This window comes from Trichoderma citrinoviride (genome assembly GCF_003025115.1).
Source record: "Trichoderma citrinoviride strain TUCIM 6016 unplaced genomic scaffold BBK36scaffold_8, whole genome shotgun sequence".
NCBI classification, from domain to species: Eukaryota; Fungi; Ascomycota; class Sordariomycetes; order Hypocreales; family Hypocreaceae; genus Trichoderma; species Trichoderma citrinoviride.
The window spans coordinates 1,021,621-1,035,194 of NW_020194716.1; the positions used below are offsets into that span (position 1 = coordinate 1,021,621).

A 13,574-nucleotide genomic window follows, 5' to 3' on the forward strand; every position below is an offset into this window, starting at 1 on the left:
GAAGAAAAAGGGTTCTATAGTAACTATTGGCACCCAGAGGCATAGTTGTAGTCTACAGAGAGAAGATGGACGTAAGAAATGCCTCCAATATCTGGTTATCTCGAGCAGGCCACAGGTTAGCCAGTTGAGTGCTGCAATCGGCTTCCATTATTATGTCTGCCATGAGGATGCCCTGCATGAACCGCTTATGTAAGACAGCGCCTCTGCCAGTCAGCTCTCTTGGATAGTCCGCCGTCCATTGTCCTTAGTAAGACCTGCCTGCCTGCCCAGCGCTGGCAGAGGTACAAGCGTAGACGCGTGCGGCTGATGCAGCGTCGGGGTACCTTCTCCACTCGCCTGCCGCTCAATGGCCTGCGGGCTGGGCAGCAGGTCGGACCTCAGGTTTCGCATGCATGGCCGTCACTGCAGCCAGACAGACGGCAGCAACGCAAGGAGGCACAAGGAGACGACCGCTGGGATGGGAGGGGGGATGGCAGGAAATTGCCTTAAAGAGCCCGAAGCTGCTGTGCGCGATGGCCGCCCATTGAGTTGATGCTGTCCAGTTCCATTTCCTTCATCCGACCCGACGTCAATTGTTGATAATACTGGGTGCCGATCCAGCGTCGAGCACTAAAACTCGAGCCTATCGGTGACTCAACTAACCGCCAGAACCACTTGACGCCACTGTCCGTCGTCTCTGGATAGCGCCTGCTCACCTGCTGGGAGACGGATAGAGAGGAAGAAAAAAAAAAAAAGCCCGGGCAGTGTCCTTGGCACTAAGGCTGGCGCATCCATCCAGGCCATCATCAAATCCTTGCGCGAACCGGCCAGACCAGAGCAGACCGGGCCTTGTCCATGATACCTCAGTCTACCGCGCCGTAGCAGCCGCATCTGCCGCCTCGCCGTCGCCTTGCCTCTCGCCTCTCGCACCTTCGCATCTCGACGCGCACCCGCCCGAGGCCAGAACCCGCCCCGGCTGAGCTGTGCTTGTTGCGCGCCTGGGCTGCCCGGCCCCGCCACCAAGGACGCAATCGCGACGCCTCAGCCTTTCGCCTTTTCAGCCTCGAGCCTTCCGTCCGGTGCGTGTAAGCTCGAGGATGTGCGTTTGCGCCTCGGACGGCCCTGCATCCTCTGCGCCCTCGATCGCCATCTAAGACCAGACTGAAGCAAGACCAACGGCGTCGGCGAGTCGCAGCCGCCGCTGACCCAGGCGCACCACAGCGCGGCGCCGCATGCTGGACAGTTTGAGGCTCGCCGCCCGATCCATCGCCTCGCGCAAGAGGCCACACGACCGTGTGACGACGTCTCAGCAGCCATGGATCTCCGCTCCGTTCTGAACACGTCCGACAATGGCGACCGCGCGCCCTCGAAGCCGCCGCCGGCTCCTCCTCCTCCTCACCACCACCAACACCTGCAGCATCAGCAACAGCAGCAGCAGCCTCGTCCTGCTTCCGCGACCCAATATGGACCTGGGCCTCGCGAGTATTCGCAGCAGCCGCCTCAAGCATCGCCGAGCAAGCCTGCGATGCACGACTACTCGCATCCTCACCAGCAACCTCAGCCGCATCCTCACCCTCACCACTACCCGCCCCAGCAGGTCCAGCAGCAGCAACCGCAATTCCAGCAGCAGCAGCAGTCTCAGCCGCCGCAGCATCGGCCGTCCAATGCCTATCCAGCGCAGTCGCCATATCAGACGCCTGGACCGTATCCAGGACGGCCCTCTGCCGTGCCGCCGCCGCCGCTCCAACCGCCGAGTCTATATCACGATCCCCGCTCGCCTGGAAGCTCACGGTCAAACTCTGGCCCCGTTCTAGCCTCGCCCTACCGGCCGTCGCCGACGTCAGCCTCGACGCCCGGAGGCTCTGCGGGCTACCCGTTCCCTACGCAGCCTCCAGACATGAGCAGCCCGATCCAGCGGCAGTATCCGAGCCAATACCAGGACCCACGCGATCCAAGAGACCCAAGACGAGACAGCTATGCGCAGAGCCCAGGACATGCTCCTCCTCCTCCTCCGCCGGCGTACGTGCAGCAGCAGCAGCAGCAGCAGCAGATGCTGCAGCAACAACAGCAACAGCAACACCACCAACACCAGCAGCACCAGCATCAATTGCAGCACCAGCAGCTCCAGCATCAGCATCAGCAACAGCAGATGATGCAGCAGCAGCAGCAGCAGCAGCACGCCGCGCGCCAGTCGTCACCCGCGAGGCCCAGCACCAGCGCCAGCAGCGCGTCCTACCAGGCGTACCTCCAGCACCAGCAGCGCTCCCCGACAGTGGCCCAGCAGCACTACGGGCCCTACGCACAGGGCAGCCCAGGCCCTGCAGCGCCTCCACCGGCCGACTACAGCCGCCACCCGTCCAGCTCGCAGCCGCCAACCCCTTTGGGCCCGCCGTCCAGCGCCCTGCGCCAGCCCTCGACGCCTGGGGGCTTTGGCCAGCAGCCGCCCAGCCCCTACCAGCAGCGCATGTCGGTGCCTCCGCTGGCGAGCCAACCCGCGCCAGCACACACGCTCCCGCATCCTCACCCCCATAATACTGCACCAGCACAAGCTCAATCTCAACCTCAACCTCAGCCTCAGTCGCAGCCTCAACCTCAACCGCTCTCGCAGCCGCATCACGCGCAGACGCACACGCAGGCACCTCAATTGCAGTCACAGGCGCAGTCACAGGCACAAGCACAATTGCAGTCCCAGGCCGAGGCTCAGGCACAGGCACAGCAGCCGCAGCCACAGCCGCACGCTCGGCAGCCTCAGGCACAGGCACCGGCACCGGCACAGGCTCAACCTCGACCTCAATCACAACCTCAACCTCACCCTCAGCCGACTCACGCGCAGGTCCCGAGCCACCCCGAGCCTCCAGCCCAGACCCCGACACCGCAGCCCCCGGCTCCGCCTGCCCACGTCCCGCCGCAGGCTCAGACTCAGCCGTCGCCAAAACCCGCGCCGCCACCGGAAACCCCTGCCCATCGCCCGCCCTCGCAACAGTCCGCCCACGGCTCGCCCGTTGCAGAACCCGCCGGGCGCCCACGATCCCAGACCGAGCGGGAGCAAAGTCTGTCGGTCAGTCCCAAGACCAGGCTCGGCTCCATCCCTAGCGTTTCCGACGCCACCCCGGCCCTGACGGACCGACCTGCGACATCTTCGCTCAGCGTCCACTCCATGGCGGTCGATTCAGATCGGGCGGTCACGCCTGCGAAGCGAAAGCTGGAGGATCTCAACATGAGCCCCGGCGAATTGGAGAACAAGGGATCAAAGCCGCCCCCCGGCGAGGTCAACGGTGGCTACGTGGAACGCATCCAAAAGTCGTCGTCTCCTATCCCGCCCAAGAAAAGGCGGACAAGATACACCCAGCCGCCAATCTGGGCCCAGAGCATCCACACTCTGGGCAAGAAACTGCCCTCCAACCCCAACTTTGTTCTCCAAAAGCGACTTCATTCCCACATCAATGGCAAGCACGATGCCGCCGCCGCCAGCCACCAGACGTCGCCCGAAACAAAGAGAAATCCACAGCCCAGCGTCAGCCAGCCGCCCGCTCCGTCCGAGCCCGATATACAGGAGATACTGGGTCCTTGGGAGGCCAGCATTACCGGCCTTAAGCCCATCGAGGAGCTCTCCAAGAACGTGGCCGACTTCTTCTTCATCCATGCCATCAACAACCAGGACATGCAGGAGATTATGAGCAGAGGGATACAGTTTGAGATTGAGGCTAAGCTGGGTACTCTCATCGACAAGGACACCAACCAGCGCGTGGACCGGTTCGTCTCCACTGAATGCATTCTCGACGACAATGGTCGGGTTGCTTTCAAGAGCAGCATGACAGAGGTACGTTCACTCTTTATTCAACCGCAACACGGACAAGAACAAGGCATTGCCATTCTCTCCTTGCGTGCTCCAACTAACTGACCCCTTGCAGGCCCAGCACAAGTCATACAACCAGTTTCTTAACGACATGGTCGTACAGACCGACCCGCGAAATCCAAACGGCTCTTCCGCGAAGCGAGTTCAAGTCATATATAAACACAGACGCGAGATTGATCGTTTCTACGATCTGCCGACGGAGCTGCACGGGCATCTGCCCGGATGCATGCGGGCTCGCCTGGGCTCCCGCAGCCGCAACATCCGAGTGCGCGTCACGTACGACCAAAAGACCAACCAGATCCTAAACAAGATCATCAAGGCGCGCGTCGCAGACATTGACCTGCACCTGCCCATGTCCCCCTTTGACTGCCGCATCAGCATCAACCTCGAGATGAACTGGGATGGATCTGTCGAGGAACTCGAGCAGGCGCCGTCGAACAGGTCGGATCGGCAGCCGGACCGCAACAAAGACCGCTTGAGCTACAAGCAGGGTCCTTACCAGATTGACCTCACACAAGTTGCCCATCCCACCAACGGCCCGGGGGTACGTCTTGTCCTTGTTCCCTGATCTTCCTCTTTCGCCTGGCTAACCCAAATATGCAGAATACCCAGCGGATTGATAGAGAACATGAGCTCGAAATCGAGCTGAATCATCAAATACTTCTCGACCAAGGACGAAGGGCCTTGAGCGGTGCCCCCCACAAATACCAAGAGTTGGTCGAGGGGTTTGTGGACAATGTACGAGTGCTGGCCCGAAAAGCCAGGGACTTTACCCCCAGGTGAAAAGCACCAACAACCAAAAGATTTAAATCAAACCCGGTACGGACGAACGAGAGAGGTTCGCACTTTTTCTCCGTTCAAAGAAAAACAAAGTAATGGCAGACGATCAGACGGTGTTGGATACCAAAAAAGGGGGTGTGTATCGCGAAGCTTCTCTGTTTCTACATTCATCATTCGAGAACTTTGGGTCTCTTCATTTTTCCTTTGACGCCGGTGCTTTATCGCGGAGGGTAAGGGTTTCGGTTCTGTTCTTTGTTCTTTTGCCTGATTTTGGCACTTGTTCGTAGATTATTGATATTTATTGGCTCATTGGCTTTATGAGAGGGAACGGTTTGACTGCGAAACGGGAGAAAAAACAAGGGGCGAGAATGCAATGGACGGCGAATTGAAAGAAATGGCAAGAAGGGGGGAAGTGCGGCGCATGTCAAGATTCAAGGCACGGGATTGGAGGGTTTTCTCATTTTTTCATCTTTTCGATTTATTTTATGTGGATGGGGTTTGCGAGAGATGAGGGACGAGGGAGACGGGAGATGGGGTTTTCGTAGAGGGAGGAGACATACCCGGGCAAGTTCATCAGGCAGATGATTGGCGTGAAGGCTACTATACCTATCTATTTCATCATTTACACCACCAATCATTCTGTGCCCCGGTTGCTTGTGAGTAGTAAGTATACGTACGTATATTGTAGATGGTAAGGTAGGTATGGTGTGTCAAATATGGGGGTATCTGTAGTAGTACATGGCAAGGAACATCTCCGTCATTTTCAAGGTGGCTTTCCGTGATACATGGCAAGAAGATATCTCCATCATCTTTTCAGAAAGGCTTTCCAGTAGTCTCTTCTTGATTCGCTGTATCTTCTTCTCTTTGAGATTCCGTTGCGACCATCTTCTTCATTAAGCCTGCTTCTCTCCCCTCGCGGAACTCGAACTGCCCTCTCCCGCTCCATCCCTCATCCCATCACTGCCATTACTCTGCTCGTACTTCTTTGCAGGAAACGCCTCCGTGCTGCTAATAATGACACTAACGTCGTCGTCGTCGCCATCCGCACTAATAGTGTCCTCCATCTCTTCGTCAAGGATCAAGTTCAGAATCATGCACACCGCCGCCGTCACGGCAAAGCCAGTCTCCATGACGAGCACAATGGCGTCCAGGAAGCCCAAAAGCGACTTGTTGTTGCCGGAGTAGGTAAAGATCTTGTCAAAGTAGTTGGGCACCAGGGTGGCGCCGTAGCCAAACGCCAGGCCGGCGGTGAGGATGAAGCGGTTGCGGCGCGTAAACGGCACGCCGCGGGAGATGATGGCAATGCCGGAGACGGCGACGGAGGTGAAGAGGAACGTGGTCATGCCGCCCAGGACCGAGGAAGGAATGGCGACGAGGGCGGCGGCGAACTTGGCAAAGATGCCCATAATCAGGAGGAAGAAGCAGCAGGCGTAGCCGGCCTTGCGGTTGGCGCACCGGGTCAGGGCGATGACGCCGTTATTCTGGGCAAAGGTGCTCATGGGTGTCACGGTCATGAGCGCGGCGAGGCAGCCGTTGAGTCCGTCTGCTAGGACGCCTCCCTGGATGCGAGACTCGTAAATCATGCCCTCGACCTCGAGGAGAGAGACGTCGCACGTGGCCGTGATGTCGCCGATGGATTCGGTGAGGCAGACGATGAAGACGGCGAGGACTGGGAGCACCAGTGGCCCATAGACGGAAAGGGGGAAGGTGTGAACCCAGATGAAAGAAGCAACAGGGGCCGAATCGATGCCAGACCGATCAAAGTAGCCGCAGGCGGCGGCAATGATGCACCCCACCAGCAGACCGATGATGACAGACGTGGACTTCATGATGGGAGACCCAAAACGCTCGCACAAGATGATTGTGACAAAGACGCTGAAGCCCAAGCCAAGAAACTCGGCGGAACCCCAAGGCAGGGCATGCGGTGCCCCAGGGCTAGGACACAGGGCCTGAGTTGTACAACCGCTTCCTCCCATCCAGTCCTGGAACCCGCTCTTAATGAGGCTCATGCCGATGAGCATGACCGTTGGGCCTGTAACGATGGGCGGAAACATCCGGAGCAGGATGCGCGGCGGGATAAAGGAAAGCAAGATCTCGAGCAAGGCGCAGACGGCGCAGGTTCCCAGCAGTGCACCATACCCGCGCGGGCAGGCAAGGGGGTTGCCGGCAGCGTCCGATGGGCAGAATCCGTTGGCGTACATCTGGGAGAGCGCGCCTTGGGCAACGGGTATGATGCTGAAGCTGATGCCCACGACGGATATAAGACCGGTCCCGACGTAGTAGCTGTCTCATGGTTTAGTATCATGTGCAACAGTCTGCACCGGCTCTGGTTCAAACTCACGGAGTCTTGTATATGTGAAACCTTGTAATCTGGATACTGGAGAGGATACCCGACACAATCAAGGCCGTCGAGACAAGATACTGTTGCTGCTCAGCCGGTAGATTCGCACCGCCCGCACCCGCCAGGATCAACGGCGGCGTGATGATGCCTGCCAACATGGCCAGCGCATGTTGTAGCCCCAGCAGCAGGCCCAAGAACACGGGCATGCGATCATTGAGGCCAAAGAAGGGGCTCCTCCCAGACCTCGAGCCCTTGCCCATGAACGGCAGGTTGGGACGAAACAGGACGCCATAGTCGTAGTCGCCCAGAAGGCCCTCGCGGGTCGTGAAAGCTCGGCGGAGTGACCGAAGACGGCGGCTTAGAGACCACCGGGGGGCGGTCTCCGGAGTAATGGTCGTAGGTCCGGTGCCTTCGTCCATGTTGAGTTGCGGCGATGTACCGGCGAGATGCTCAGGCAGCAATCAGGTGAAGTAATTGTTTCCTGGCGGTTGTTGGTGGCAAACCTGCTGAAGCCTCGGTTGTTGTCTGATCAGAATTTATGCTGTCTCGAACATCTGAGCAGACAATCGAGAGGAGAGTTCAAGGAGGTGAAAAGCTAAATCTCGGCGGTCGCTCCAGGCAGAGTCCCATGTAAGATAAAATAGGGAAGAAAGAAGATATATGGGATGGCAATTGATATGCTGGTGGAGGCGATTAAGACGGCGACCCTTTATCAATCGGCCCTGGAAGCAATCACCTAAAGCAATATAAAGAAAATTTCCCCGGTTCTTCAAAGTTATCTTTCCACTTTCAGGAACGATAAGCAAAGGGCGTGGTAATAATACAATCAATGACTGATACTTTCAACAACGGTTAAACGATAGTGTGGATGGACCGGGTTGGTAGGCCCTTGTTCTTTGCTTATCTTTGCCGTATTGTAAGTGGTTGAATGGATATGGTTGCGTGGAAACAATGCCGACGTCAATGGCTAGTTTTTCCCTAACAATTCCGCACACAAGAAGCCTCATTGAGGACATGAATCGGAACCCGCTGGGCTTGTCTGACGTGGATTGAATACCGGCAATGGTAGAGTGACGCCGCAGGCATTAATCCAGCCGTTTGCTGATGAAAGTTTGACAAAGATATCCGACTCAGGAGGGTGACGCTCGGATCGGCATCTCATGCGGAGAATTTGCACAGCGATGCCGGCTATACGGGGTCTCTCCCCATACTCTTCCCTGTTCATGAGTCTTGTCCTAACAACCAACGCCAGCATACCTAGTCCCATGTGCTGCGACACTGCTTGGCCAGGGCAGGATTCTCATTGGTCATCGTAGTACAACTTTTCGGAGCCGAGTCGACACTGTTGGTTTACGCGTCCTCGAAGCCCTCGATTCCCCGGGCAAGGCAGCGAGCTGATCCTCAATCTTGTGGGGGACAAACGCATGCTCGGGATCAAGTCTTGCCTCGTTCCGGCATCTCTGCGGGGTCTGATTGCGGGAAGCATGGGGGGCGTTGTCTTCATGTGTCTGCCGCATCGTACGTAGCTGATAGATAAGAGGCCGGGTGTTGGTGGCCGTTATCTCTCGCAGGCCAACGGCTAATAGGACGGACGGCTGTCCAGACCTAGCGCCTGGCTAGGGGCAAAGGCTCTGAGCTGAAGATGTCAGCGAGGGTTGCGAGATAGGGCTGCTCCGTGTAGACAGCTGTCGAGCAGTCGGCGGGCTCCGATGAAGAAGATGCTGGTGGAGGATGAAGATGAAGGCCATGTCCGAGTCTTTGTTTCTCCGGAATCCTAGGTTTGCGGCTGACGAAAGGCGTTGACGACGCTGCTAGTAATGACAATGATGTCGATTAGGAATGGCATTGACAATCTCACGTTTCCGAAGCAGCCGGGCGATGGGCTGATAAGAGCGTCAAGGTGATGAAGGAGAGGAAGAGGAGGAGGAGGAGAGAGGAGGAGGGAAGATGAAGCAGCTCAAGGTCTTGGTGTTGTTGATACCTTAGGGCAGCCACTGTGTAGGGGGTGTTCGTTCCTTCCCTATCTTACTTGCCTACCTATTCTGAGCAGATGTGCAGTGCAGCCTACATGTACCCTGCAGCATGAGAAGCGAGACAAAAGGCATCCGCGTTTGACATTGAGGAAGTATACACATCCGTGTGGTTTATACTGAAAATCGCTTGATGTTTACTTGGAATACCGTAGGAAGAAGAAGCCCAATTGCGACAGATAAATGAACCTCATTACAAGCCACACACCACTCATGCTTCCTCATCTTCCACTTCCTCCATCACGACGTGGCAAGAAGCCATTTGAACGTCTTCATTCAAAGATCAGACCACCAAGTCTTGCATCTTTTGACATATCATCAGGGGACAAGGACACCTGACCCATCACCGGGATGTAGGCAGGCGAACAGCAGCTCTTCAACGCTCTTTAACGCTCAACAATGTTCATCACCAATGGATACTGACCCGCGTACCATGAGCTTACATGTAAATAGCCCTACTGCGACGGTGTCGCGACTGGAGCTGGGACCCGGCCTTGAACGATGCGCTGCCGGATGGCGGTGCTGCTAATCTTGGAGGCAAATCCATTGGTCTGCGGTCCGCCGCCGTCCTCATCCGCCTCGTGCGGGTCAAGCACATCAATCTCAAACACCTCCAGAGGCTTCCATCCCTTCTCGACCCTCTTGTCGTTGATGGCCTGGCCGCCGCTGCGTGTCTCCCCAGACACGACAATGGCATCCACCGCCTCCTCGGAAATGGTTGGCCCAAAGGGGTCGTGGATGTTGACGCACCGAACCAGCACTGCGCCGTCGCGGAACGTGGCATGAAGCTCATGCGGAGAGTGAGTGGATGTGGGCGGGGACGAGCCCGTGTTGGAAGAGGAAGCCGAGTTGAAGATGGTGGAGAGAAACTGCAAAACCTTGGCGGCGCGCACACCCCACGGCTGCAGCACCTCTGCGTACCTCTTGTTCCTCAACAGCTCATCCCCTGAAATGCCGACGATGAGGACGGCTTGCCTGCCGGCGTCCTTGTCCGGGATGCGCATGAGCAGCGCGGTGGCATGGAGCAGAAGCTTGTGTCCCGGGTGAAGATGGTCAAAGGTGCCTCCAAGACAAACGACGTCACGGCCCTCGATGAAGTCCTCCTGAGCGGCGGGGGGCGTGTCGCTGGTGGACATGGTGATGCCGCCTTCCACAGCCACTAGTTGATTCTGCAAGAGAACCTGTTTCCCCTCTGAATATTGAAGAAAATTGCTCAGTAGCTCGTAGCCAGACTCGGTGCTGGGGTGGAAGACGGTCCTCCAGGGATGCACCGTCGAGGCGAAGGCAGCCAGGTCCAAGACGGGCGTGCAGTTTGCCTCGTACTCTCCATCATAGTTGCGCTGGTACGTCCTGCGGCGCTCGTGGTCGACCAAAACAATGCGTGGATCGAGGCTTCTGACCCCCGGCTCCCCTGATGTGTCAATGTCCAGCTCATCGCAAACCACTGCGGCGAGCGTGTAAACGCGGGCGAGGAGAGACTGGGCGGCCTTCCAGTTGACGGACTTGCGCCTCGGTACGGGGCCGGTGAGGAGAGGACATGCGATGGCAATGACGAGGACGTGGCTGCTATGATTTTGATTGGGTTCGCTGTTGTTACTGCTGCCGTTGATGTTGTTGTTGAGGTCGATGCCAGTGGTGAGGCGCTTGAAGACGGCCGTGAGAGGCGGTCGATAGGCAGCGGCCAGAGAGTGAGGGTCAAGGGGGAGCGGCGGCGCCGGCAGCAAAAGTAAAGAAGGCGCGCTGCTACTTGACGGGGCCATGATGAGAGGCTATTTTGTATTGCAGATGGATGCAGAGGGAGAGTATGAGAGCGGTTGTCGTTGAATGGGACTGCGGCTGATACGAGTAGGTGGGGTGACGGCAAGCAGCAAAGAGCAATCAGTGTATGTCGTACGAGTACAGCCTAACCTGTACCGTACACAGAGACTCAGGCTGCTGACTTCGAAATGTAGCAGAATTCATCGCTGTAAGCTTTCACTCGTGATTTTCAGATACATATTATCTGATATATAGGAGAGAAAGAAGGAGACGATGTATATTCATCCATAAGGTACGAACAACCAGGTAAGATGTATGGAAACGGTGCACTGATCTACTTTACAAGCTACCCCGAGAGACGAATGCCTTCAATGTTGATCTGATACCTACCAACCCACACCAAGCCTCACTGTGGCTTTGACCTCACCATTTACAGCTCCAAGTTAATACGCTACTAGTCCAATAGGTAAAAGCTGGATCCTCGACGCTCACGGCACTAAAAGAGTCATCTCAAGCAGATCCCAAGTTCTAGAGCCGCTCAACTCCCGAGAGTTTGCCACTTCAGCCCATTGAGCCCTATCTCTTGTCCCTGCCCTTTCAAGCCTTATCAATGTTCCAGAGGTTAAGGTATTAGTGCTCTTCTCTCCCCCAGATTATTCGCCCCCAGTGAGTACCTTATGTATGCCGGATCACAGCCTCCGGCAGGCAAAAAAGAGTGATAAAGAGCAAATAAACTGCCAAAAAGTTGAGAATCTCAGCCAGAACCAGCAACCACCTCTCGGCCAGAATCCGAGTTTCTGGAACCGAATCTACTCACTTCGGCGATTCCTAAGGCTGTTTTCTCTCTTTGCTCGTTCTCTTTTCTGGATTGGATGCTATGTATACCCACTTTGCCCGCAGTCAATCTAGATGCTGGAAGTCCTAAGAAAGAAAAGAGGAACTAATAAGACGCCACAAGCATGCAAACAGAGACAAGAGAACCCACCCAGATTGGCTCGCTGTTTCCGTGGAACAAGGGGGGGCAAAAGATGGGCAAGATGGGATTGTCGAGAAATCCCATGCCGGCTCGCCACCCAAATTCCCCCCCCCCCCCTTGCGCCTTTGTCCCGTCTCTTCTTGGCTTTTTTTTTCTTCCTATCACTGTTTTGTCTGTTTCTTGTTTTTTTGCCGTCAGGAGAAATTTTGGACAGGGTGGCGTAGCGTTAAAGAAAACCGTTTTCAAACAGGTTTTTCCCAGAAAAGGAAACTCAAGTAGTAAGAAAAAAGGGATCGTCCCGTTGTTGGCACAAGTCTTCCCCCCCATACATATACGACTTTGGAAATACATAGACCAGGAACGTTGCCATCTCTGTTCCCACATGCTTCCCTTGATATCTTCGATCCCCGATCCCGATCTCGATTTCCAGAGCTTCTCTCTCACAGTATCTCTCTTCTCTTTGCTGAAGGAGGGCATCCATCTATTCTCCGATTCCCCAAAATAGCCATGACATCCCCTCCCGACTCCAAGGCCGGCAGCCCCCCCCACAAACTCCAGTTGTCTCCTCATCACTCCTCCCATCGCCGTTCCCGCTCCCGCCCATACGCCCGCTCCAACCGCCGTCTCTCCTCCCGCTCCCATTCCACGAGCGTCGACCAGAAGAAAACCGACGCCCCCCGAATCGTCTTCGGCAACGACGCCATCGCCAGCCTGCCCTCCGAGCTCAACAAGCTCACCCTCTCCTTCCCGCTCATCGTCTGCAGCCCCTCCCGCATCCACCTCGCCGACCGCATCCGCTCCCTGCTGCCGAACCTCGAGGTCTGCTTCGTCACGCCCGACACCTACCCGGGCCCCTCCGTCCTGTCCGACCGGGACTCCGTCATCAGCGTCGGCGGGCCCCGCGCGGTCGCCCTGGCCAGGCGCATCAGCGTCAAGATGAGGGTCCCGCACATATGCATCCCGACGACGTATAGCGGGGAGCCGGGCGAGCTGTTTCCTCCGCTGGGGAAGCACGGGGATGCCAGCGGGAGCGGCGGCTCGCAGACGTCGGACGGCGGGCAGGGCGACGGACGGGGTGACGAGCACCAGAGGAGCTTGCCGGCCGTCATTCTGTACGACAGGAAGCTCACGGAGAGTCGCGTCAGGCGGTTCTCTGCCGAGGACGGCGTCGCTCCTGACGGCGAGGCTGAGGCTGCTTTGAGAGCGGCCACGGGTAGCGCAGATGCAGAGGCAGATGTCGCTTTGTCGAAACCCGCAAAGGGCAGCACTGGGCAGTGGAGCTATATCAACCTGCCTGGAGTCTGAAGGAGGACGGATCGCGCGTTATTTCTTTCTACCTCAGTTCGCCATAGCAATGGCATCCATCACGCCCTATTGAGTGGTTAACACAATTGCCCTCATATCACGATTCCCCGTACTCAGCCCTGGCGGCTTGACCGCGCATTTGCGCATCGGTATAAGCACTAGACGACACGGAAAGGAGCCTCGCATAGGTTCATATACCTCCCGGTTCGATGGAGGGAACAGCATGATGGAGCGATGGATAGCAATGCGATGATGGGCAACCGGATCATGGACACTTCGACGATCGGTAGCGGCGGTGACCGTTGGTATCAAACAAATATATAAGGGGCGAAAGGGAGAATAAGAGACAGGCCGTGTCGGTCTCAGCAATCATATCTCGTCGAGCATACCTGCCTAGTTATGCAATGCTATTATTATACAGTCGCGTGAGCACTGGTGCTCGCGTCACAATCCTTTCATGGTATCACAAATCAAAGGTATCACAGACCTATTTCTCCCCATGCCTCAACCTGAGTGAAGGGGAACATCTCGTGCTGATGCCTCGACGCC

At 56.8% G+C, this 13,574-nt stretch overlaps 4 protein-coding genes across 4 annotated transcripts; 2 read left to right on the top strand and 2 right to left on the bottom strand.

The window, feature by feature from the left end:
• Positions 1-960: 960 nt before the first annotated feature.
• On the top strand, positions 961-4,618 carry BBK36DRAFT_1202847 (mRNA triphosphatase CET1; the record flags this gene model as incomplete). The annotated part of the gene is made up of 5 exons (XM_024897238.1): positions 961-2,002; positions 2,099-2,449; positions 2,831-3,799; positions 3,891-4,379; positions 4,439-4,618. The coding sequence occupies exons 1-5, from the start codon at positions 1,295-1,297 to the stop codon at positions 4,616-4,618; spliced, it is 2,697 nt and encodes an 898-aa protein (XP_024749141.1). The 5' UTR covers positions 961-1,294.
• A 475-nt stretch (positions 4,619-5,093) lies between these two features.
• Positions 5,094-7,375, bottom strand: BBK36DRAFT_66319 (Xanthine/uracil permease; the record flags this gene model as incomplete). Its single annotated transcript, XM_024898464.1, has 3 exons — positions 5,094-5,225; positions 5,641-6,898; positions 6,957-7,375. The coding sequence occupies 3 exons, from the start codon at positions 7,373-7,375 to the stop codon at positions 5,094-5,096; spliced, it is 1,809 nt and encodes a 602-aa protein (XP_024749142.1).
• A 2,066-nt stretch (positions 7,376-9,441) lies between these two features.
• On the bottom strand, positions 9,442-10,746 carry BBK36DRAFT_1141758 (Nucleotidylyl transferase; the record flags this gene model as incomplete). Its single annotated transcript, XM_024893477.1, has 1 exon — positions 9,442-10,746. One exon carries the CDS (start codon positions 10,744-10,746, stop codon positions 9,442-9,444), a length of 1,305 nt encoding a protein of 434 aa, XP_024749143.1.
• Positions 10,747-12,227: 1,481 nt separating this feature from the next.
• BBK36DRAFT_1169517 (hypothetical protein) lies at positions 12,228-13,025 on the top strand (the record flags this gene model as incomplete). The annotated part of the gene is made up of 1 exon (XM_024895325.1): positions 12,228-13,025. One exon carries the CDS (start codon positions 12,228-12,230, stop codon positions 13,023-13,025), a length of 798 nt encoding a protein of 265 aa, XP_024749144.1.
• Positions 13,026-13,574: the final 549 nt, after the last annotated feature.